At 43.6% G+C, this 25,771-nt stretch overlaps 2 protein-coding genes and 1 non-coding gene across 3 annotated transcripts; 2 read left to right on the forward strand and 1 right to left on the reverse strand.

Annotated features, from left to right (window-relative positions):
- Positions 1–3,862: 3,862 nt before the first annotated feature.
- On the forward strand, positions 3,863–12,328 carry LOC125538014 (tyrosine-protein phosphatase RLPH2-like). Its single transcript, XM_048701323.1, has 4 exons — positions 3,863–4,557; positions 10,967–11,034; positions 11,120–11,299; positions 11,976–12,328. Exons 1-4 carry the CDS (start codon positions 4,050–4,052, stop codon positions 12,150–12,152), a joined length of 933 nt encoding a protein of 310 aa, XP_048557280.1. The 5' UTR covers positions 3,863–4,049; the 3' UTR covers positions 12,153–12,328.
- Positions 12,329–15,130: 2,802 nt separating this feature from the next.
- LOC125538015 (1,4-alpha-glucan-branching enzyme 2, chloroplastic/amyloplastic-like) lies at positions 15,131–25,553 on the forward strand. The gene is made up of 22 exons (XM_048701324.1): positions 15,131–15,467; positions 15,759–15,856; positions 16,132–16,373; positions 16,776–16,874; positions 17,044–17,086; positions 17,236–17,295; positions 17,647–17,727; positions 17,811–17,927; positions 18,219–18,302; positions 19,098–19,219; positions 19,408–19,527; positions 20,400–20,529; positions 20,619–20,729; positions 20,931–21,059; positions 21,634–21,737; positions 22,605–22,749; positions 23,609–23,756; positions 23,893–23,993; positions 24,170–24,247; positions 24,454–24,609; positions 24,979–25,053; positions 25,143–25,553. Exons 1-22 carry the CDS (start codon positions 15,323–15,325, stop codon positions 25,224–25,226), a joined length of 2,472 nt encoding a protein of 823 aa, XP_048557281.1. The 5' UTR covers positions 15,131–15,322; the 3' UTR covers positions 25,227–25,553.
- Positions 18,635–18,844, reverse strand: LOC125541987. The gene has a single exon (XR_007297775.1). It is a non-coding gene; the product is annotated as a small nucleolar RNA U3 (small nucleolar RNA).
- Positions 25,554–25,771: the final 218 nt, after the last annotated feature.

Genomic DNA, 25,771 nt, shown 5'->3' on the forward strand with positions numbered 1-25,771 from the left:
GCCCGTTAGAGTCAAATGTTTCGGTCCGGTCGACTACATCTAATATTTTTTTAGATAGCGAATGATGGCAGTAACTAGTAGGAATTAAGAACAAACCTACTCTATACAATAAAGAAATTACGGCATAGTAACTAAGAATAAACCTACACTATACAATAAAGGATTTAAGGTATATTACATCCACTGGGCATCGAAGTTCGCCACCAGTGATCATAAATCGCAACGAAGAAGCAGATTACAAAAACTGGGCACCATTGCAGCGTAACAAAATAATACTGAACCGAAACCACTTCCAAGACAGTTCAAGAAAGGTTAGCCTTGCGGGGGAACTGCTGCGCAAGCTGCTGAGCAAGGCTGTGAGACCGGCCTAGCATGTCGGTCATAGCTTCCAGGTGTAGCTGTTTAGCGATGAGGTTCTCATTGGTGTTCTCTGCAATCTTTCTTAGAGATAGGACTTCAAGTCGAAGTTGAGTTGCAGAATGCCTTTCTGCTAGAACTTGGGACTGAAGAAGTCGAACTGATTCAGACAACGAATTCTGTGAGCTTGTCTGACTGTTAGTCTCAAGTAACTTGAACACTGCATCAAGACAAGACTTTGGGGTTATCTCGCTATCTTCAAGATGTTTTGCCTTCTTTACTGCAATATATGTTGGGTTTGTCTCACAGCTTTCAGCAGACTTGTGCATGCCATCAGGCATATCACCCTGAAACAAAGCAGAGAGATGACAGGTTTTGCACGTGTATAAACAAATATGATAACTGCTCTGTCAATTCTATCCAATTTCAAATTAGAAAATAAAGAATAAGTTCAAAATACCAATAGCATAATTTGGCATTGTTCATAATGCGGGGAGCTTCACCACACTACTGGATTACCATGTCAACATAACAAGCATAGATGAAGGGCAAAGAAAATCATTGTATCTATTTTGGATAATGTGCATGGCATGTTGTTCATATCATCAGCCACATCAGTAAGATAAAACAGGAGATGACAAGATGCAAACGTGGGCTGCTTCATCACACACTGGATTATAGATCCACAAAAACAAGCATACATATAGGGAGTATTAAGTAATGTGCATGGTATGAATAAGGAATTTGGTTTTACAAGTAAAACTTAGAACTTACGGTTCTTACGAGGATGCATTTTGGTAGAAACAACAAACTAAACAACAGTAAACGATAGGGAGTATGAGCAAAGTAAACAACAGTTGAGGATAAAGGCTTTAGAAGGACTGACTTACATTAATAGTTAACACCGGCTTTATAATGCCCTTCTCCATGTCAAGGAAAGGATAACTCAAGAATTTCAGCACATAATCTTCTTAATAAGCATTGCCTGTACTCTACATTTTGTAGAGAGTAATTATAGATATGATAATACTGGAAGGGATAGAGGATAATGAAGATAAGATGCAGATTGATGCTACATAATCAACTACCAATCCCTGGAGGTACAAGCGTTACAGGACAAAATGTACTGACAAGAGCAATGGGCTACACTTCTGCACTGACATTGTCTGTGTATTCTACTTGTTGGTAAGATTAAATATAGATCTGATCTTTTTTAGTAAATGGTGGGCGAGGGAGATAAGATGCAGAATGCTACAAAATGAACCAATCCCTCTTCCCATAATACAAGAGTGTTTTGAACACTGGTGTACTGTACAAAACGTTCTTATATTATGAGACGGAGGGAGTAGCTGTTAATGTAAGTACAGTGATAGACCACGTTCAGTCCTTACAAGAGGACTGCAGAGCTAAACATCTTCAAAAGTATTGGGTTGATTCTAAATTTATGTAAGAGTCCATACGGGTCTTATAATGTCCACCAAATGGACGATTACGAGGCTAACATGTGTAGTGATGCTACATAATCAAACAACTATGAAAGTAAGTATGGTCATACAGGGCAAGAGGTACTCATAAGAGCAATGCAGTGTGCAGTATAGTTGCGAGATTCTGTGGTCCCTTGAGAACGAATGTTCTTTTGCTAACAGTTTTCGTACAAGTAAGACATTAAGGCAAATGCAGAAATGTAGTTCAAATTGTGATGTGATATCATAGACAGTACCTTACGCTGCAGCCGAGACCAATGTGTAACAAGATTATTGCAGTCACCGTCGGATAAATGTAGCACCGGAGACTTTACAGAAATTTCATTCAGAGGCTTGCCATTGAAGTGCACTTGCCTCAAGTAGGAACGATACTTCATCAACGAGTGCTTAAAAAGCACAACCAACCCTTGCTCGTCATCACAATCCAGTTTGCTCCTCGCCTATTTAAAAGAATGAAATCTTGTGTCTTCTGTCAGCAGAAACATATGCAGTAATGACCATGAATAACATTAGTACATTACTTACGCGTAAGTTGCGGAGGAAGACTGGAAATTGTTCTGTGTCTGCGGTATAATATTTCCATGAAGGAAAGATGCGCACAAAGTTTCTGACAACAACATAAGCTTCGTCTTCTAAACTGGGAAGAAATGGAACAGGGGTCCTATGTGCTGCAATTGGGGCTATCTCTGATTTGAAAAGGGATTTGCCAACTGGATTTGGTGTACTCTTTGCTGGAATGGGGGTTTTGCGTCGTACAATTGGTGCTATGTCAACTGGCATAATCATACTATTTGCTGCAATTGGGTTCTGCTGAGTTGGGGCATCAGAAATGACCAGTGTACTCCTCCTCCTCCTCCTCCTCCTCGTCGTCGTCCTCCTCCTCCTGCTCCTCCTGCTCGTCCTCGCCGTAGACGTAGCCGAGCTCGCCGTCCATGCCGCCGCTGAGGTCCACCACCTCATCCTGGGTGACGAACCCGAGAGACGCGGCGGCCGCGGCCGAACTTGCCGCGATGATGTCGTCCGTGTCGGCCTCAGTCTCGTCGGTGTCACCGAGGTGCGAGAAGGGCAGCGGGCCACGGCGTAGCGACGGCGTCGGGGAGGAAGCGTAGGCGGGCGGCGAGTAGTTGTATGGAGGGTACTGCACGCCGGCGAAGGTGGGAGAGGGCGTGCGCTGGGCCGGGTATCCATGGGGGAAGGTGACGTTTGGGTTGAACCCACCGTGCGCGTCCCCGTCGGCGTAGCCCGGCGAGGGCAATTCCCATGGCTGCGGAGAGCCGACGCCTTGCTGGCCCCAGGGCGCATACTGGGCGTGGCTTCCGGGTGGATTCATCATCCCCGCACGAGTCGTCTCGGCCTCGGTTTGATCCGCCGAGGCAGCCGCAGCCGCGCGCGCCGCGTTGTCGCGGGCCTTCTTGCGATGGCCCTGTTCCGCCGGTCGGTGGTGACAGCCTCCCGCCGCTGAACTTCCGCCCTCCACTCGGCGTTTGACATGCCCGGTGGCTTGATCGACGGTGCCCTCGGCTTCCTCTGCTTCGGTTGGGTGACGGAGGCGGTCACGGTTGCCGTCGCGCGGGGGGCGACGTACTTCTTCGGTGGCATGACGGCTGGCAGGAGGGAAGCGAGCGGGAGGGAGATTGGCGGGAGGAAGGAAGAGTACGGGAGGGAAAGGGGAAAACGCGGGAAGAAACGGCGGGAAGAGGCGCTCGCCTCGCCGACAGGGCGGACCCACACGTCCTTTTCGCTTTTGCCGGCGCCTCAGACGCTCCAGGAAGTCGGGTTCGGCCTGGGTCCGCTGGCATCAGTTTTGACCCGAGCCGGCGAAAAACGGGCTTCTGGAGACGCGATTGGGCCATTTTTTTGACGCCGGCATGGTAAAAACATTTAGAGAGAGCGTGTTGGAAACGCGGTTGGAGATGCTCTAATCGATCGATCCGATCGGGTCGAACCAGCAAGCAGCGGCACGTGCAAACACGGACTTGGCGCCGTTTACAGATGGTAATTACATCTTCCGCTCCCGGGATTAGGCTCCAAGGGAATATCGGCAAGATCACATCCACAGCCCTCGCAAGGCAACAAAATTGCAAGCGATTGCTGCCAAACAGGTCGATTTCGACCGATCTCCTCCGCATATGTGGTTCTCTGCTGCCCTTGCCGCTTCTCCTCCCACCCACCTTGTCCTCGCGCGCACGGGGAAACGACGCCGGTGAGATGGCTCCTTCCCGCACGGTGATCTGCGTGGGTGACGTCCACGGCTACATCTCCAAGCTGGAGAGCCTGTGGGCGAACCTCCAGTCCGCGCTCCCCGCCGACGCCTTCGCCGCCGCGCTCGTCATCTTCCTCGGGGACTACAACGACCGCGGCCCGGACACCCGCCGCGTCCTCGACTTCCTCCTCGCGCTCCCGGCCCGCCACCCGGCTCAGCGCCACGTCTTCCTCTGCGGCAACCACGACCTCGCCTTCGCCGCCTTCGTCGGAGCGCTGCCGCCGCCCCCCGACGGTTCCCCTTTCGCCGCCACCTGGGACCAATACATCGACAATGAGGCCCACGAGGGCTGGTTCCGCGGGCCGGGGCACGAGGATATGCACGTGCAGGGGAGGAGATGGGGCGGCGTCATCAAGGAGAGGTGGAACCCCAAGAAGGGCCTCCCGTACAAGGGCTCTATCTACGATGCGCAGCCCACCTTCGAGTCCTACGGCGTCGCCCATGGATCACCAGGTCAGTCTAGGAATCCCCCCCTATCAATTTGGTTAAATGTGCTTCCATGCTGACCCAAATAATACTAGTGTTCATACTTCAATTGCTTATGATGTGAATTGCCACTGCCGAAGAAACGATCATATAATAAACTAGAGATATGGACATTAAAGTCAAAGTCATTAACGGACCCCAAATGATTTGAGCCTTTGTTAAACCCTTACATGTTCCACTTTGTCAATATTTTATTGACGGAATAGTGTCTCATCGACTGTGAAGTACTAGTAACACAGAACACCTTCCAGTATGAAGGGCCAGTTTTCATTCTTACAACATTGCAGTGCACAGTGTTGGAGCATATAGAGACCACTTCACACTTCACAGTACTGACAACCACCTGTTTCATCTCTAGAAAGTCTGCATAGCGCACTTTCCTGACATTGCCGTTATTTACATACTTATGAACTATGATCATTATTTTTTCCGTGGAAACATTGCAATGCCTACTTTATTTAGATTAACAATCACCCTGTTTTTGGCAATACAAGAGTACACAATCAATATCGTATAGGTATTGAGTTATGTTCACTGAAATCAAATTAGTAGTTTACAATATGTGATTAATATTTATAGCACTATCATCGTGATATTAGCCTACATTAAATTAATTTGGAAAATGCTAATTATTTCCAACAATCCCCAAACTTTATTTGTTTACTCAAATTTTGATTTAAGGCCTGCTACTGTTCTGAAACTGAACATGTTTACGGGTGTTTTTTTAAGAGTTGGCAAACAAAAACTATCTTGTGGTTCACGACTATGAATGTTTATTGGGTATTGGCTAGCACACCTGAAAGAATGCTTATTTCTGAATGGGAGTAAGTGTTCAAGGATGCCGCCACACTTTGTGGGTGCCGTCATTGGCGTGACCGGAGACAAGTTGGTATACGCGTATTTGAATATGCGTAATGCCAAGGAACCGTGGAATGCACTCGAAGCTAAGTTCGGCGCAACTGATGTAGGCAATGAACTGTATGTATGATATGGAGCAGTTCCATGACTTAAGGATGGTTGACAACAGTCCCGTGGTAGAAAAACTCACGAGATACAAGCGATCGCTAAGGAATTTGAGCTCTTTAGGTGTGGGCTACTCAGACAAGTTTATCGCCGGATGCATTATTGCTAATCAGGCCGGGCATTCGGTTCCCACGAACCGATTGGTTTGGTGTTTTGGGTGTGGAGAAATTCAGTTTTCAGAATATGCTAACCGATTGGTTTCTTAAAAAAATGCTAACCGAGACTTTCGTCCACTAAAACATCATTTTGGTGCTCGGTTAACACAGATCATGACTGATATTCTGTAAAACGCAATTGATGCATAAAATCTGAGCTTCAAGTGACCAAACACAACACATCTCCCATGAAAAACAACGGTGGCGCATGCCCAAGCCCATTATTGGACTACGACCAGGAAGGACCAAACCATCTGACCTTCAAAAGGACAGCGAGCTATGTGAGAAGTGGGAGCTGCGAGATTCCGCATGACAGAGGGAACATGGCGCACCGCAACTAGGGCTCATGCGTGAGCCAACGCAACTTGTCGACGCGGGAGTTTGGCATAGAAATCGAGTTCTAGACATGCCTATGCATGGGATCTGGATGTCTCAGGGGGACAGGAGCAGAGAAGGGGCGACTAGAGACAGGGCAGGGATGAGAATGTCTGCTAGGGTGCGTGCATGTTCAGGAGGAGGGTTTCATCGCATTTGGTGTCAAGCAGCGGAGCTATTGGACCATGGACCCCGAAGTTCTATCTGGAGTTGGGCCTCTTTGTTGGTGTCTCTTCGGTACTTCGGTGTATCAGGTATTCGAGGTGAACACCCGAACTAACCAAACTAACTATGCTTGCAGCATTGATGACTGAAGATCTGATCAAATAAATCGGCTTCGGTGTATTCGGATTCGGTCCCGGTTAGTTCGGGCAGGTGCTTCGGTCATCGGTTTATATGCTCACCCTAATTTGCTAACCTTACTCCATGAAGAAACTAGGCCACTTCTCTAAAGCACCGAAGCCTGGAGATCTCTCATTGGATCTTTGGGTGTACGTGAAAGCAAAATATACACACACTAAGGCTGGCCATAGTGGGAGAAACTTAGCTAGTAACATACTGCACCCTGAGGCAAAATGAGTCTTCATCTGAATAAATGAAATCTTGCATGATACCGCACATATATTACTACCCATTATGAAGGTACTAACATAGAATAGTAACATATGCATGTTACTAGTCTAAGTTACTTCCCACTATGACCAGCCTAAGGAAGCTTAGAGACAGTCTAGCGTCAGTGTGGAGCAGAAAAATCTCATGAGTTCCAAAGGAAAAATGTGGCTGATCAAATTACCAAGTTTAAGGAGCAGAACAAGGGTCAGAACAAGGACACATATGTGCTATGTGTGATGAACCTGACCATTGGGATGTCAAGTGCCCATTTCGCAAGGACGGGAAGGGTCAACTAGTATAGAACAAAGTTTGTCAACCTGCCATTAGCAACAATGATGATACAACACCTGGGTACGGTAATATACCTTACTTTATGTTTCTTAGTCTACCAATTGATGGATTGATATCAGAGCTAATATTCATGTGTGTGCCGATATCTCCTTATTTTCTTGTTTACCAAGTCGCGCTCAGGATCCCACTGACCTAATGGGAATGGTTCACATGCTTCCATTCATGGTGTTGACATAGTATATTTGAAGTTTACTTCGGAAAAAATCGTGCAACACGTGCACTCAATAAATAATAATCTCATTATTGGTTGCATCCTTCATAAAGATGAGTTTAAATTGGTTTTTGAGTTCAATAAATTAGTAATGTGAAACTATGTGCTTTTTATTGGTAAAGCCTTTGAGTGAGGAGGTCTGTTTTGCCTTTACATATCACATTTTTGTAATTAGGTTGTGAACCATATATGCACTAGTGTTACCGAGACCGGCATTCATGACTTTGTCACATTAATTTTGGTTCTATGACGCGCCTTGCCCAAATCCCTAATTTCACCTTACCAAAAGGCTCAAGTGCTAAGCTGTTGCAAGCCTCTCAAAGCTGCCGGAAGAGAAACTTGGCACCATCGCAGCTCATACTTTTTGATCTATGTGAGAGGGATGGTGCGTTGACAAAAGGTGGAAATAAATATTTCATGACTTTGATTGATGATTCCACTAGAGAAACTTGGCCTATTAGCACCATTGTGGCAACCCATGTCATTTAACCGAAATTATTGTGTCAAAGTGGCGAATGCCAAGTATCGGTTTCGTTGACACTAGTGCATATGTGGTTCACAACCTTATTGCAAAAATCTGATGGGGAAAGGCAGAATGAACCTCCACACTCATAGCCTTTACCAATAAAAGGTCCATACTTTGACACTACTTTATTGGACTTAAAAACGTACTTAAATCCATCTTTGCAAAGAATGCAACCACTAACGAGATTATTATTCACATGCTGCACTATCTTCCTTGAAGTAAACGTTAGATGCACCATGCCAACACCACGAACGGAAGCATGTGAGCCGTTTCTCATTAGGATGGTGGAAATCCCGAGAGACCTAGTAACAAGAAAAAACAAGAATACATCAACACACACATGAATACTAACACATATATCAACCCACCAATCAGTAGGCTGGCAAGCAGAAAGGACAATAGGTACATTACCATACCCAAGTACTACATCATCAGTGTTGCCAATGACCGGATTCTTGGCTGGCCCTTCACGCCCTTGCGAAATGGGTACTTGATAGCCCGATGGCTAGGTTCACCGCACACATAGCACATATCCTTGTCCTGCTTCTGCTTCATCTCGAACTTGGTAGTTTGAAGACCACATTTTTCCCCTTGGAACTCATGGGATTTTTGTGCACCACATTGGCGCTAGATTGTCTTTCAGCCCCCTTTGTTCTCTTCAACACCCAAAGATCCAATGAGATTCTCAATATAGATGCTATGTGTCTCTTGCGCTTCAGAGAAGTGGCAAAATTTCTCCATGGAGTAAGGTTAGCAATAATGCATCCAATGACAAACTTGTCGGGTAACACACACTTAAGGAGCTTAAGTTTCTTAGCAATGCATTGTATCCCATGAGCATGTCCTACCACTGGACGATTGTCAACCATCATATAGTCATGGACCTGCTCCATAGCATACAATTCACTGCTTGCATCAGTTGCGCCGAACTTAACTTCGAGCGCATCCCACAGTTTCTTGCCATTACGCATATCCAAATGCACGCTCACCAATTTGTACCCGATCACGCTCATGTTCAGGAGTAAGCGCTCTTTAAGGATTGCTAGTCGACACCCAGAACACGTTCATAGTTGTGAGCCACACAAGATGGTTTTTGTTATAGTCATGGACCTGCTCCATAGCATACAATTCACTGCTTGCATCAGTTGCGCCAAACTTAACTTCGAGCGCATCCCACAGTTTCTTGCCATTACGCGTATCCAAATGCACGCTCATCAATTTGTACCCGATCATTCTCATGTTCAGGAGTAAGCGCTCTTTAAGGATTGCTAGTCAACACCCAGAACACGTTCATAGCTGTGAGCCACACAAGATGGTTTCTGTTTGCCAACACTTAAAGTGCACACCTATAAGCGACTTCACTTTCAGAGCAGCAACAAATCTTTGAATCAAAAATTGTGAACATGTAAGGTGTTTGGATTGTTGAAGTAATCAGCGAATTTGTGAATTGTTATAATCCAACATAGTATCATGACGCCCTCCGTTCCTAAATATAAGTCTTTTTAGAGATTTCAATATGGACTACATACGAATGTATATAGACATATTTTAGAGTGTAGGTTCACTAATTTTGCTTCGTATGTAGTCCATATTGGAATATCTAAAAAGACTTATATTTAGGAACGAAGGGAGTAACAATATTAATCGCATACTATAAACTAGTCATGTGAGTGCCTACGAGACATAGAACCGACATATCTATGAATTTCACATGCACAACAAATGAACGTGAACCAATGAAAGGATTAACATAATGTACCCTTTGCAAAGGGCGCGGTTCCGAAGGCCTGCCCTTCCGTGCACGCAGTCACCGAGAGGGGAAGCCGAGAATAGCACAACAAGAGGAACAGTGGGGTGGTTCGAGCATAAGAGGCATATTCAATCTGACTGGTGATGCCTTGGGTCACGAAAGTCCTCTTTATGTAGTCAATCGGTACAATCAACCCACGTCCTAGTCATCCGAACAAATTGGGAATGGCTATTATTAACGTGCTTCTTTATGACTCGTAATTCATAATAATTAATTATCCATTCCAATGTGCAAAAATAAATCGCACACTTGGCATGGGTCTGAGCCTTGCTTGTTCACGAAACCTGACACGCATGCGCTTTGCGTTGCGGGCGGCGGAGGAGGAGCGCGTGTGTATAAGTGCTCTTCTCAAGCTCAAGGAGTGAGAGTGTAACGCCCCGGCCAAATCCACCAGTTGCGCCTGGCTACCACCTAGGATCTAGACTGGCCCCACAGACCAACACTAGTATTTCTCGCGCACTTTGTCCTCACTCGTGCGCACCAGGGATCAACTTCCCAGTCGGTCACCCATTCCCCATCCTCAAATTGCTCTAAGCCAAGCACACTTAAGTTTGAGGTTCTTTTGGACGGGCTTCCGGAAAAGAAGGTACACCTTGTTGATATGAGTTGTCTGTCATTCCTATTAATCCGGGATGTGAACCGACATCCTCGTCAGTCCAGCAGGAATGTTCCCTCTTGGCACACGTCTATGTGTCCAGTCCGGCACATGTGCCACAACGGGCCACACGTGTCATGCACCACATTTCAGCGCACCGGACCCGCATATGCCCATGTAACCACGAGGGTCGACTCTGATACCAATTGTAACGCCTGGCCAAACCCACCGGTTCCTGGCCGTTGCGCCTGGCTACCACTTAGGATCTACACTGGCCACACAGACCGACACTAGTTTTTTCCTGCACACTTTGTCCTCACTCATGCGCACCCGGGATCAACTTTCCAGTTGGTCACCCATACTCAAATTTCTCCAAGCCAAGCACGCTTAATTTTGAGGTTCTTTCAGATGGGCTCCCAGAAAAGAAGATGTACCTTGTTGATATGAGTAGTCTATCATTCCTATTAAGCCGGGATGAGACAGAGAGTCCCTTTTATGGTTTTTTAGGGAAGAGTCCCTTTTATGTTGCTCTCTACTCTCCCGCACTCTACATGTAAGACTAAACTTCCCACCCATACATGCAACCATAGTGGGCCTTCGATATTTTCTTGGAATTATTTCCTATAAGGGCTAATGCCCACATACTGTCACAGTATTGCACCCACCATAATTTAACCAAGCAGTTTCTAATTTGCCAGCGGTTCTAATTACACTGTAGATCTCATGAAAGCTGTGCCTGAGGAGCACAAGAAGTTTCTGCATGACTTGGTTTGGGTCCATGAAGAGGTATGCATTCTTTTCTAGTGCAAAGTATACTAGAGATGCAAAATGTACTTCTGCTTTTGTGTTTCATGTTATCGTTGTATTGCAGGAAGACGTTCGTATTGATACAGATGGAGGCCAGATTCTATGCAAACTGATCGCGGTTCATGCCGGCCTGGAAAAGTCCTTGGATTTGAATGAGCAGCTTAGAGTTTTGAGAACTAGAGACACAAGGGTGCCAAAAGTTCAAATGCTTAGCGGGAGGCAGGATGTTTGGAACATACCACAGGTGAGCTAATATGTGATCCTATTGCACTATATCTTGCCAGAGACGAACAATTTACTCTCCGGTTTATTGTGTCGAATTTGGTGTCGCAGCTAACTCAGTACACTCGTGTAGTGTGTAGATGCAAACAAGATAAAAGTTCAGTGCAATTCGATTACCGTCCTTGTAGATTATATAGAAGAGACCAACATAGTCTGCACAATGCTGCTAACTGATCTGAAGATCTTGCACTCAATGTTTGAATGAAAGTGTAGAGTTTTCTCACCAGATGTGTGAGCACATAATCTTTGCTTGCTATGATGCAAGTACTGACAAGTGCCATTTTCTCCTTTTATCAAATTATTGAACCAGTTTTCTTTAGCACAGATCGTCGGTGATCTGTATAGAAGAAGTGTGGCATGCAGGAAATTTGATTACAGTTGTCAACTGTCCTGCTTCTAATATGCTTTAAACTAGCAGCAAGGTGCATTGGGTGAGGTTAGGTTACAGAAATCACACCAATTTGACTGTCACTCTGGAACTTGGGATGGTTTAGCCCATTTTAACTGAAACAGCAAGCACATGGTGCATGCTCATAGGCTGCCACTAACTTATTCATGGCTACATGGTTGGTGTCCATGGTCTGTACATTTATCGGGATTATGAGCAGTTGTGCTGATACACGGATTTCCTTTTCCAGGATCTGGCCGGCAAGCAGACCATCGTTGTAAGTGGGCATCATGGGAAGCTCCACGTGGACGGTCTCAGGTTCATCATCGATGAAGGTGGCGGGTACGCAGATAAACCTATAGCGGCCGTTGTTTTCCCTTCAAAGGAAGTGATCAGGAGCACAGAGGGAACGGCCTCCCAGAATTAATCTAGACACCATCGGAAATGCAAGCTAATGTTTTTTGTTACTGTCGTAACATGAGCAATTGGACGACTGGTATGTACATCTGCCAAAATGGAGTATAATATTTCAAAAAACACAGAATTGGGGTTTTAATGTATAATGTCGAGGAAATAAGTCAATAATGTGTGATCTTCTCCTAAGCATGCAATGTGACAACTAGGACAAGGAAGTTCCTGTGTGCCAGTTGACAGCATCATTATACTACTTGTTACTTGGCTGTCGGTATGAATCATGAACGGCAATGGCCCTGTTTTTAAACAGCAGCTTTTCTTGTCAACTGAAGTAATACATCCTGCACGGCACCTTCTATAGACAGACAGATCTCGGACGGTAGTTGTACGTGCCTACATGGTCAAAGGCAGAACAATAGTTTTTCTTTCGAATTCGGCAGTGCAAAAGGTGCTAGGATATCAAGTCACACGGGAGTTGTTGAATTAACGGTCGGGAGAGAGCCTCCTGGCAGGTCCCTTGTACTTCTCGTTTGCTTTTTCCTGATGAACAGCAAGCGAAAGCGAACGGACATGTCCACGGGGAAGGGACCACGACGCTAGAGAACTCGGCCGGCCGGTCCCTCCCTCCGTCCTCCGCCAGTCACACCGGTCACCAAGCTTGACGCTTAATAAATATCTCTCCGGTATCTAGGAACTAGGATCACGGAGCGCTTAAAATAAGCATCAGTGCACGGCTTCAGGTGATAGCATAATGACCATGGCGAAGTGAGATCTTGATGCCCGTTTTGCAGCCAGAGAACTCAGAAACACCTCCGTTTTAGATATTTTGATTTTTTGTTTGTTCTTTTCGGACGGTGGGGCCGTGGAGAGATTCGCGTCTAGTTTTCTTAAAAAAAAAGGCCATTTAGGGCCCTGCTTTACAAAAGGCTCAACCAGTCCAAAACGTCTGCTAGGATCACCACTTCACCAGCTGCAAAGTTAAGTACATGCGCCAGGCCCCAAGCTGGAATGCCCACACGGCATCAGCCGAGCCAACCACCAAAACAGGCGCATTCGAACTGGACAGACGCTCACGCAGGAGCCCAGCACCACAGGCTTGAGCCTGACAGCGGACGTGAGTGCGTGACACACGGGGACGGGGGCGTCGGAGCAAGGATGAGAGACGCACATGAACACCATGATGCTATCAGGCCTGATTAATCATGTGGATGGAGCAGCCATGCACCTTTTCCCCTCTGGAAATTCATAGCTCACACCTTTTTTTTAATGGAAGCAAGAGTTGGCAAACACATGCATTTTCAAACAAGGAAAATTAATTCTCAAACCACAATGACATGTAATGTAAAGGAGCATGGAGGACGTGTATGATATTAATTTCTTGTAAAAAATAATATCATGGGTCGATATCAAGTAGCGGAAAAAAGGAACCTAGTACATGGTGGAGGTATGCCATCGTACACTAAACCGAAGGTTTTCCGGAACTTATATGATAGTTCCATTTTTTTACGGATCAACATCAAGTAGCAAAAAAATAAATCACATGTCAACGCGCGTATGAGGGAGAGTACCACAATGGATGCATTTTGTTGGCACATTTTTCTAGATTCTTCAGAAAATGCTACAACAGAGCTTGAAAGGGCTCATTCGGTCTACAAAATTTTCAAAACAAGTAAATAGAAAAAGGTAAATGATTGGAACGCCGTCTCCACTCCTATTCCTACGAGTTTTCATGTGATCTAGCATAATACTAAAAATCCTAAGGAATCTAGTACCTTCATTTATGAGAAACTAATGCAATACATACGGAAAGAACCGACATGAGGGTCAAAAATCTTATGGGAATGCTCCAAAAAATTTGCAAACTGAATGATCATTGAGGACAAAAATTATAAAGGCATTTTCAAACTTGCAAGAACTACAATGCTATATATCTATTTAATCAACATATTCATAAAATTTTAATACGCCATCACCAGGGGCGGCGCCAGGGGTCTTCTTGGGTATTCGGTTGAATACCCAAGATTTTGACAAACCATTGAAATTTTATATAAAACAAGCGATTTTTTTTTGCAAAACAGTGATGATTTGGGCAAAATGAATACCCACCCTCTAGAACCTGGCGCCGCCACTGGCCATCACACGACTTACCCCTAGGTTGTTTTGGGTTATAAGAGCAATTTCACCATTTTTAGATATAAGAGTACAACCTAAACACATGCGCACGCTTAAACAGTGTCCAGTAAAAACTAGTGCCGTGTAGTTTTAAAATTGACGAAGTCATCAACGATGTCTCACACTGAAATGACATTCTGCTTTATTGAGACATGCTCGGCGTCGAACCTCGAGTTTAATCCCGTGTCAACAAGGAGAACTTGTGGACTACATATCGCTACGTGGGATTAATGGTCGAATGAGCAGTGTTGTCATGGATTTAGTGCCAAGGTACCCTAGTAAGATTTGAGGAATGAAAAATGCACCTATGAGTCCATGCGAGGTGGTAGCAAAGAAATGAAAATCAACATCCCAGGGATTTTACGTTGTCGAGTCGAAAAGAGGACGACACTGAAAGTATGCATATTTCATTTACATATATGTACATTACATAATGTACCCTACAAATTCTTTTTTGGAGCAGAGTGGTGTGGTCTTTTTTTGTTACGAAAATGCCATAGCTGGGCCGCATGCGTGCAGATCGGATGATCGGAGACACTCCACCGTCACCAACTGCTTTTGTCTGGGAGACAATAGTACTTTTTTTGTAAACAAAATAAATATAAACGAGGGTACTACTAGAAGCCGCTAACGGCATGGCCAGCTAAAGGCGCTCCCAGCCGTTGGTTTGCGATCCCGTCCTCCCTCCCCTACGCAACGTCGCCTCCACCGTCCGTCCGTCGCTGCCACCTCTGCGCGCGCGCACGAGGGAGGAAGACGACGCCGCGCACGCACTCACTCACACACACTCCCCGTGGGGCCCCTTTCCGGCTTGGCGTCTATCTCCTCTCCCCCGCCCATCCCCATGCACTGCACCGTCCCCGCCAGCTTCCACCCCCGCCGCACACGTTGCTCCCCCTTCTCATCGCTTCTCAATTAATATCTCCATCACTCGGGTTCCGCGCTGCATTTCGGCCGGCGGGTTGAGTGAGATCTGGGCCACTGACCGACTCACTCGCTCGCTGCGCGGGGATGGCGACGTTCGCGGTGTCCGGCGCGACCCTCGGTGTGGCGCGGCCCGCCGGCGCCGGCGGCGGACTGCTGCCGCGATCCGGCTCGGAGCGGAGGGGCGGGGTGGACCTGCCGTCGCTGCTCCTCAGGAAGAAGGACTCCTCTCGTACGCCTCGCTCGCTCGCTCCAATCTCCCCGTCCATTTTTGGCCCCCCTTCTCTCTCCCTCTCTGCGCGCGCATGGCCTGTTCGATGCTGTTCCCCAGTTGATCTCCATCAACGAGAGAGATAGCTGGATTAGGCGATCGCCTGCGTCAGTGTCACCCAGGCCCTGGTGTTATCACGGCTTTGATCATCTCCTCCTCCCATTCTGATATTTTCTCACTCTTTCTTCTGTTCTTGCTGTAACTGCAAGTTGTAGCATTGTCTCACTATTGTAGTCATCCTTGCATTTGCAGGCGCCGTCCTGAGCCGCGCGGCCTCTCCAGGGAAGGTCCTGGTGCCTGACGGTGAGAGCGACGACTTGGCAAGTCCGGCGCAACCTGAAGAATTACAGGTACACACCATCGTGCCGGGAAATCTTCATACAATCGTTATTCACTTACCAAATGCCGGATGAAACCAAGCCGCGGAGGCGTCAGGTTTTGAGCTTCTTCTATCAGCATTGTGCAGTACTGCACTGCCTTGTGCATTTTGTTAGCCGTGGCCCCGTGCTGGCTCTTGGGCCACTGAAAACTCAGATGGATGTGCATTCTAGCAAGAACTTCACGAAATAATGCACTGTTTGTGGTTTCGTTAGTCTGCTCTACAATTGCTATTTTCGTGCTGTAGATACCTGAAGACATCGAGGAGCAAACGGCTGAAGTAAACATGACAGGGGGGACTGCAGAAAAACTTGAATCTTCAGAACCGACTCAAGGCATTGTGGAAACAATCACTGATGGTGTAACCAAAGGAGTTAAGGAACTAGTCGTGGGGGAGAAACCGCGAGTTGTCCCAAAACCAGGAGATGGGCAGAAAATATACGAGATTGACCCAACGCTGAAAGATTTTCGGAGCCATCTTGACTACCGGTAATGCCTACCCGCTACTTTCGCTCATTTTGAATTAAGGTCCTTTCGTCATGCAAATTTGGGGAACATCAAAGAGACAAAGACTAGGGACCACTATTTCTTACAGTTCCCCTCATGGTCTGAGAATATGCTGGGACGTAGATGTATAATTGATGGCTACAATTTGCTCATAATTACGATACAAATAACTGTCTCTGATCATTGCAATTACAGAGTGGCAAACTGATTAAAATGTGATAGATGGGTTATAGATTTTACTTTGCTAATTCCTCTACCAAATTCCTGGGGAAAAAAATCTACCAGTTGGGCAACTTAGTTTCTTATCTTTGTTGCCTCTTTGTTTTGGGGAAAACACACTGCTAAATTTGAATGATTTTGGGTATGCCTCCGTGGATTCAACAGATACAGCGAATACAGGAGAATTCGTGCTGCTATTGACCAACATGAAGGTGGATTGGAAGCATTTTCTCGTGGTTATGAAAAGCTTGGATTTACCCGCAGGTAAATTTAAAGCTTCAGTATTATGAAGCGCCTCCACTAGTCTACTTGCATATCTTACAAGAAAATTTATAATTCCTGTTTTCGCCTCTCTTTTTTCCAGTGCTGAAGGTATTGTCTAGTTGCATATCTTATAAGAAAATTTATGTTCCTGTTTTCCCCTATTTTCCAGTGCTGAAGGTATCACTTACCGAGAATGGGCTCCTGGAGCGCATGTACGTCTTTTAAGTCTTAACAGACACCTTCCAATTCATTGTTAATGGTCACACTATTCACCAACTAGCTTACTGGACTTACAACTTAGCTTACTGAATACTGACCAGTTGCTCTAAATTTATGATCTGGCTTTTGCATCCTATTACAGTCTGCAGCATTAGTAGGTGACTTCAACAATTGGAATCCGAATGCAGATACTATGACCAGAGTATGTCTACAGCTTGGCAATCTTCCACCTTTGCTTCATAACTACTGATACATCTATTTGTATTTATTTTGCTGTTTGCACATTCCTTAAAGTTGAGCCTCAACTATATCATATCAAAATGGTATAATTTGTCAGTGTCTTAAGCTTCAGCCTAAAGATTCTACTGAAATTGGTCCATCTTTTTGAGATTGAAAATGAGTATATTAAGGATGAATGAATAGGTGCAACACTCCCATTCTTTGGTAGAACCTTCTACATTATGTGTGTTTTTTCATCTACAATGAGCATATTTCCATGCTATCAGTGAAGGTTTGCTCCTATTGATGCCGATATTTGATATGATCTTTTCAGGATGATTATGGTGTTTGGGAGATTTTCCTCCCTAACAATGCTGATGGATCCCCAGCTATTCCTCATGGCTCACGTGTAAAGGTAAGCTGGCCAATTATTTAGTTGAGGATGTAGCATTTTCGAACTCTGCCCACTAAGGGTCCCTTTGCCTTTCTGTTTTCTAGATACGGATGGATACTCCATCTGGTGTGAAGGATTCAATTTCTGCTTGGATCAAGTTCTCTGTGCAGGCTCCAGGTGAAATACCATTCAATGGCATATATTATGATCCACCTGAAGAGGTAAGTATCGATCTCCATTACATTATTAAATGAAATTTCCAGTGTTACGGTTTTTTAATACCCATTTCGTGTCTCACTGACATGTGAGTCAAGACAATACTTTAGAATTTGGAAGTGACATATGCATTAATTCACCTTCTAAGGGCTAAGGGGCAAGCAACCATGGTGATGTTTGTATGCTTGTGTGTGACTTAAGATCTTATAGCTCTTTTATGTGTTCTCTGTTGGTTAGGATATTCCATTTTGACCTTTTGTGACCATTTACTAAGGATATTTTACATGCAAATGCAGGAGAAGTATGTCTTCCAACATCCTCAACCTAAACGACCAGAGTCACTGAGGATTTATGAATCACACATTGGAATGAGCAGCCCAGTATGTCAATAAGTTATTTCACCTGTTTCTGGTCTGATGGTCTATTCTATGGATTTTCTAGTTCTGTTATGTATTGTTAACATATAACATGGTGCATTCACGTGACAACCTCGATTTTATTTTCTAATGTTATTGCAATAGCTCGGTATAATGTAACCATGTTACTAGCTTAAGATGGTTAAGGTTTCCCACTTAGGATGTATGAAATATCGCATTGGAGCATCTCCAGCAAGCCATTTTTTTGACGGTTAACAGCAGGAGCTCTGCTTTTCATTATAGGAGAGGGAAATGCTGTACAGACTGAAGTCAGTCAGAGCAAAGTAACTTAGAATCATTTATGGGCCACCCTGCACAGGGCAGAAGGCAGGCAGGAACGATCCTCTACAGCCGTCGGATTGCCTCCATCAGAGGAATCCTGGCCGTTAATCATGCTCTGGCCCAGTGGTCAGAATGCATCAACCAGACTGAGGTGCTTGCCTCCTTATTGGTAAAGGATGCAGTGGTACGAGCCTATTGAACAGATCCTGTTCAAGTAAGGCCGTTCTCCAGCAAGCCATTTCCTAGCTTATTAATGAGAGAGAGAGAGAGAGGGGGGGGGGGTCTGTATTCTGCGAGCAATTCAAAAACTTCCATTGTTCTGAGGTGTACGCATTGTAGGGATCTCCCATTATGAAGAGGATATAGTTAATTCTTTGTAACCTACTTGGAAACTTGAGTCTTGCGGCATCGCTAATATATTCTATCATCACAATACTTAGAGGATGCATCTGAATATTTTAGTGGGATCTTGCACAGGAACCGAAGATAAATTCATATGCTAATTTTAGGGATGAGGTGCTGCCAAGAATTAAAAGGCTTGGATACAATGCAGTGCAGATAATGGCAATCCAGGAGCATTCATACTATGCGAGCTTTGGGTATTCACACAATCCATTTTTTTCTGTTCTTTTTTCTGTATGCGCCTCTTCACCCATTTGGAGCTATTACATCCTAATGCTTCGTGCACATAGAATATTTGGATATAATTCTTTAGTAGACATATAGTACAACAACAGTTGGTATTTCTGACTTGTATGACCATTTTATTGTTGTTGGCTTGTTCCAGGTACCATGTTACTAATTTTTTTGCACCAAGTAGCCGTTTTGGAACTCCAGAGGACTTAAAATCCCTGATCGATAGAGCACATGAGCTTGGTTTGCTTGTTCTTATGGATATTGTTCATAGGTAAGTAGTCCAATTAATTTTAGCTGCTTTACTGTTTATCTGGTATTCTAAATGGCAGGGCCGTATCGACGAGTATTTTTCCATTCTATATAATTGTGCTACATGACTTCTTTTTTCTCAGATGTATTAAACCAGTTGGACATCAAATGTATTTGGTACATCTAGTAAACTGACAGTTTCAAAGAATATCGTTTTGTAATGGCAACATGATTTGATGCCATAGATGTGGACTGAGAAGTTCAGATGCTATCAAGAAAATTAATCAACTGGCCAAGTACTCGTGGCACTACATAGAGTTTGCAAGTTGGAAAACTGACAGCAATACCTCACTGATAAGTAGCTAGGCCCCACTTGCCAGCTTCATATTAGATGTTACTTCCCTGTTGAACTCATTTGAACATATTACTTAAAGTTCTTCATTTGTCCTAAGTCAAACTTCTTTAAGTTTGACCAAGTCTACTGAAAAATATATCAACATCTACAACACCAAATTGGTTTCATTAGATTCACAATTTTTATTTTGTTATATTAGCACACCTTTGATGTTGTAGATATCAGCACATTTTTCTACAGACTTGGTCAAATATAGAGAAGTTTGACTTAGGACAAATCTAGAACTTCAATCAATTTGGATCAGAGGGGATAGTCCATACTGGTTGATTATATTCGGTAACATCAAATAATATAGATAGATGTCAACACTTTAACAAAAAATCAGACCTTGTCACCAAATATGTATCAGACCATCTGTTTGCTTTAGCCACTTGTTTTCATATTTATGTGTTTGTACCTAATCTATTTTTACTTCTACTTGGTTTGGTTGATTTTTTTTCAGTTGCATTGCTTCATCAATGATTTTGTGTACCCTGCAGTCATTCATCAAATAATACCCTTGACGGCTTGAATGGTTTCGATGGCACTGATACACATTACTTCCACGGTGGTCCACGTGGCCATCATTGGATGTGGGATTCTCGTCTATTCAACTATGGGAGTTGGGAAGTATGTAGCTCTGACTTCTGTCACCATATTTGGCTAACTGTTCCTGTTAAATCTGTTCTTACACATGTCGATATTCTATTCTTATGTAGGTATTGAGATTCTTACTGTCAAACGCGAGATGGTGGCTTGAAGAATATAAGTTTGATGGATTTCGATTTGATGGGGTGACCTCCATGATGTATACTCACCATGGATTACAAGTAAGTCATCAAGTGGTTTCAGTAACTTTTTTAGGGCACTGAAATAATTGCTATGCATCATAACATGTATCATGATCAGGACTTGTGCTACGGAGTCTTAGATAGTTCCCTAGTACGCTTGTACAATTTTACCTGATGAGATCATGGACGATTCGAAGTGATTATTATTTATTTTTCTTCTAAGTTTGCTTCTTGTTCTAGATGACATTTACTGGGAACTATGGCGAGTATTTTGGATTTGCTACTGATGTTGATGCGGTAGTTTACTTGATGCTGGTCAACGATCTAATTCATGGACTTTATCCTGATGCTGTATCCATTGGTGAAGATGTAAGTGCTTACAGTATTTATGATTTTTAACCAGTTAAGTAGTTTTATTTTGGGATCAGGCTGTTACTCTTTTTGTTAGGGGTAAGATCTCTCTTTTCATAACAATGCTAATTTATACCTTGTATGATAATGCATCACTTAGGTAATTTGAAAAGTGCTAGGCCATTCAAGCTTACGAGCATATTTTTTGATGGCTGTAATTTATTTGATAGTATGCTTGTTTGGGTTTTTCAGTAAATGGGAGTGTGTGACTAATGTTGTATTAGAAATGGGCAACCTTGTCAATTGCTTCAGAAGGCTAACTTAGATTCCGTAAACGCTTCAGAAATGAGAGGCTATTCCCATGGACATGAAATTATACTTCAGTGTGTTCTGTACATGTATTTGTAAGAGCAAGAGCAACATGGTTTAACTTAAATTCCTGCACTGCTATGGAATCTCACTGTATGTTGTTAGTGTACACATCCGCAAACAAGTAATCCTGAGCTTTCAACTCATGAGAAAATATGAGGTTCCACTTCTGCCAGCATTAACTGTTCACAGTTCTAATTTGTGTAACTGTGAAATTGTTCAGGTCAGTGGAATGCCCACATTTTGCATCCCTGTTCCAGATGGTGGTGTTGGTTTTGACTATCGCTTGCATATGGCTGTAGCAGATAAATGGATTGAACTCCTCAAGTAAGTGCAGGAATATTGGTGATTACATGCGCACAATGATCTAGATTACAATTTCTAAATGGTAAAAAGGAAAATATGTATGTGAATATCTAGACATTTTCCTGTTATCAGCTTGTATACGAGAAGTCATACATGGTTTAAATAGCAAATCTCAGAAATGTAATGGCTAGTGTCTTTATGCTGGACATTGTACATTGCGCTGTAGCAGGCCAGTCAACACAGTTAGCAATATTTTCAGAAACAATAATTATTTATATCCGTATATGGGGAAAGTAGGTATATAAACTGTGGTCATTAATTGTGTTCACCTTTTGTCCTGTATAAGCATGGGCAGTAGGTAATAAATTTAGCCAGATAAAATAAATCGTTATTAGGTTTACAAAAGGAATATACAGGGTCATGTAGCATATCTAGTTGTAATTATTGAAAAGGCTGACAAAAGGCTCGGTAAAAAAAATCCAGATACGCAGGAACGCGACTAAAGCTCAAATATTTATAGTGGTCTCTGTTGCTTGCTGTATATTTGTATCTGCACATATATGAAATTACTACTACACAGCTGCCAATCTGTCATGATCTGTGTTCTGCTTTGTGCTATTTAAATTTTAATTCGATACATTGGCAATAATAAACTTAACTATTCAACCAATTTGGTGGATACCAGAGATTTCTGCCCTCTTTTCGTAATGTTGTGCTCCTGCTGCTGTTCTCTGCTGTTACAAAAGCTGTTCTCAGTTTTTTTACATCATTATTTTTGTGTGTGAGTACTTTTAGCATGTTTTTCGAAGCTGTGAGTTGTTGGTACTTAATACATTCTTGGTAGTGTCCAAATATGCTGCAGTCTAATTTAGCATTTCTTTAACACAGGCAAAGTGACGAATCTTGGAAAATGGGTGATATTGTGCACACCCTAACAAATAGAAGGTGGCTTGAGAAGTGTGTAACTTATGCAGAAAGTCATGATCAAGCACTAGTTGGTGACAAGACTATTGCATTCTGGTTGATGGATAAGGTACTAGCTGTTACTTTTGGACCAAAAGAATTACACAATTGATTTGTCTCATCAGATTGCTAGTGTTTTCTTGTGATAAAGATTGGCTGCGTCACCCATCACCAGCTATTTCCCAACTGTTACTTGAGCAAAATTTGCTGAAAACGTACCATGTGGTACTGTGGCGGCTTGTGAACTTTGACTGTTATGGTGCAAATTTCTGTTCTTATTTTTTTGATTGCTTATGTTACCGTTCATTTGCTCATCCCTTTCAGAGACCAGCCAAAGTCACGTGTAGCTGTGTGATCTATTATCTGAATCTTGAGCAAATTTTATTAATAGGGTAAAACCCAACGAATTATTTGCTTGAATTTTAATATACAGACGTATAGTCACCTGGTGCTTTCTTAAATGATTACCATAGTGCCTGAAGGCTGAAATAGTTTTGGCGTTTCTTGGACGCCGCCTAAAGGAGTGATTTTGGGTAGATTCCTGGTCGAGCCCTCGTTACAACATACATTTTGGAGATATGCTTAGTAACTGCTCTGGGAAGTTTGGTCACAAGTCTGCATCTACACGCTCCTTGAGGTTTTATTATGACGCCATCTTTGTAACTAGTGGCAGCTGTAAGGAAACACATTCAAAAGGAAACGGTCACATTATTCTAGTCAGGACCACCACACTAAGAGGAATATTCTGTTCCAATTTTATGAGTTTTTGGGACTCCAAAGGGAACAAAAGTGTCTCATATTGTGCTTATAACTACAGTTGTTTTTATACCAGTGTAGTTCCATTCCAGGACAGTTGATACTTGGTACTGTGCTGTAAATTATTGATCTGGCATAGAACAGCATGAACATATCAAGCTCTCTTTGTGCAGGATATGTATGATTTCATGGCTCTGGATAGGCCTTCAACTCCTCGCATTGATCGTGGCATAGCATTACATAAAATGATCAGGCTTGTCACCATGGGTTTAGGTGGTGAAGGCTATCTTAACTTCATGGGAAATGAGTTTGGGCATCCTGGTCAGTCTTTACAACTTTAATTGCATTCTGCATAGTTGTGATTTACTGTAATTTGAACCATGCTTTGTTTTCACATTGTATGTATTATGTAATCTGTTGCTTCCAAGGAGGAAGTTAACTTCTATTTACTTGGCAGAATGGATAGATTTTCCAAGAGGTCCGCAAACTCTTCCAACCGGCAAAGTTCTCCCTGGAAATAACAATAGTTATGATAAATGCCGCCGTAGATTTGATCTTGTAAGTTTTAGCTTAGCTATTACATTTCCTCACTAGATCTTTATCGGCCATTTATTTCTTGATGAAATCATAATGTTTGTTAGGAAAGATCAACATTGCTTTTGTAGTTTTGTAGACGTTAACATAAATATGTGTTAAGAGTTGTTGATCATTAAGAATATCATGATTTTTTGTAGGGAGATGCAGATTTTCTTAGATATCGTGGTATGCAAGAGTTCGATCAGGCAATGCAGCATCTTGAGGAAAAATATGGGGTATGTCACTGGTTTGTCTTTGTTGCATAACAAGTCACAGTTTAACATTAGTCTCTTCAAATGGTCAAAAAAGTGTAGAATTAATTTCTGTAATGAGATGAAAACTGTGCAAAGGCGGGAGCTGGAATTGCTTTTCACCAATTAAAACTATTTTCTTGAGCGATAGTGTATTGATACCTATACCAACACTGACAATGTAACTGCAGTTTATGACATCTGAGCACCAGTATGTTTCACGGAAACATGAGGAAGATAAGGTGATCATCTTCGAAAGAGGAGATTTGGTATTTGTTTTCAACTTCCACTGGAGCAATAGCTTTTTTGACTACCGTGTTGGGTGTTCCAGGCCTGGGAAGTACAAGGTATGCTTTGCTTTTGCATTGTCCACCCTTCACCAGTAGGGTTAGTGGGGGCTTCTACAACTTTTAAGTCCACATGTATAGAGTTTGTTGGTCGTGCAGCTATCAATATAAAGAATAGGATAATTTGTAAAGAAAAGAATTTGTTGCTCGAGCTGTTGTAGTCATATAACATCCCCGAAGCACATCTACTATTCATTCATATTATCTACTTAAGGGTTTGTTACAATCTTTGTACTCAGTTGGACTCACTCTAATACTGGAACTATTTACCGAATCTACCCTAATCATCCTAGCAGTTTTAGAGCAGCCCCATTTGGACAGTCCACTGGGTTTAGTTGGTTTGTGACAGTTTCTGCTATTTCTTATCAGGTGGCCTTAGACTCCGACGATGCACTCTTTGGTGGATTCAGCAGGCTTGATCATGATGTCGACTACTTCACAACCGTAAGTCTGGGCCCAAGCGTTACTTGACTCGTCTTGACTCAACTGCTTACAAATCTGAATCAACTTCTCATTTGCTGATGCCCTTGCAGGAACATCCGCATGACAACAGGCCGCGCTCTTTCTCGGTGTACACTCCGAGCAGAACTGCGGTCGTGTATGCCCTTACAGAGTAAGAACCAGCAGCTGCTTGTTACAAGGCAAAGAGAGAACTCCAGAGAGCTCGTGGATCGTGAGCGAAGCGACGGGCAACGGCGCGAGGCTGCTCTAAGCGCCATGACTGGGAGGGGATCGTGCCTCTTCCCCAGATGCCAGGAGGAGCAGATGGATAGGTAGCTTGTTGGTGAGCGCTCGAAAGAAAATGGACGGGCCTGGGTGTTTGTCGTGCTGCACTACCCTCCTCCTATCTTGCACATTCCCGGTTGTTTTTGTACATAACACTAATAATTGCCCGTGCGCTCAACATGAACATATAAATATTCTAATAATAGGTTATCCCGTGATTTACCTGCCTATATTTTAGTACTCCCTCGGACCTGAATTAATTGAGGCAGCCTCTATACATCATTGTATAGAGGTTGTACAGTAGCTGCGTCAATTAATCTGGTTTGGAGGGAGTAACTCTATTTGGTAAGCACCTATTTGCTTACCAACTCGTTAGGAACACGGGCTCTGGCGATAGGATAGGCGACAACCACGTGACTACGCCGGCGGCCACTCC

This window comes from Triticum urartu, chromosome 2 (genome assembly GCF_003073215.2).
Source record: "Triticum urartu cultivar G1812 chromosome 2, Tu2.1, whole genome shotgun sequence".
In the NCBI taxonomy this organism is placed as follows: Eukaryota; Viridiplantae; Streptophyta; class Magnoliopsida; order Poales; family Poaceae; genus Triticum; species Triticum urartu.

Bases quoted from the DNA above. Each gene is read 5' to 3' on its own strand.
- LOC125538014 (XM_048701323.1), top strand. From the start codon at position 4,050: ATGGCTCCTTCCCGCACGGTGATCTGCGTGGGTGACGTCCACGGCTAC. The intron at 11,035-11,119 runs GTATGCATTCTT...GTTGTATTGCAG, and splicing joins TGGTTTGGGTCCATGAAGAG to GAAGACGTTCGTATTGATAC. The intron at 11,300-11,975 runs GTGAGCTAATAT...TTCCTTTTCCAG, and splicing joins ATGTTTGGAACATACCACAG to GATCTGGCCGGCAAGCAGAC.
- LOC125538015 (XM_048701324.1), top strand. From the start codon at position 15,323: ATGGCGACGTTCGCGGTGTCCGGCGCGACCCTCGGTGTGGCGCGGCCC. The intron at 15,857-16,131 runs GTACACACCATC...TTCGTGCTGTAG, and splicing joins CGCAACCTGAAGAATTACAG to ATACCTGAAGACATCGAGGA. The intron at 24,610-24,978 runs GTATGCTTTGCT...ATTTCTTATCAG, and splicing joins CCAGGCCTGGGAAGTACAAG to GTGGCCTTAGACTCCGACGA.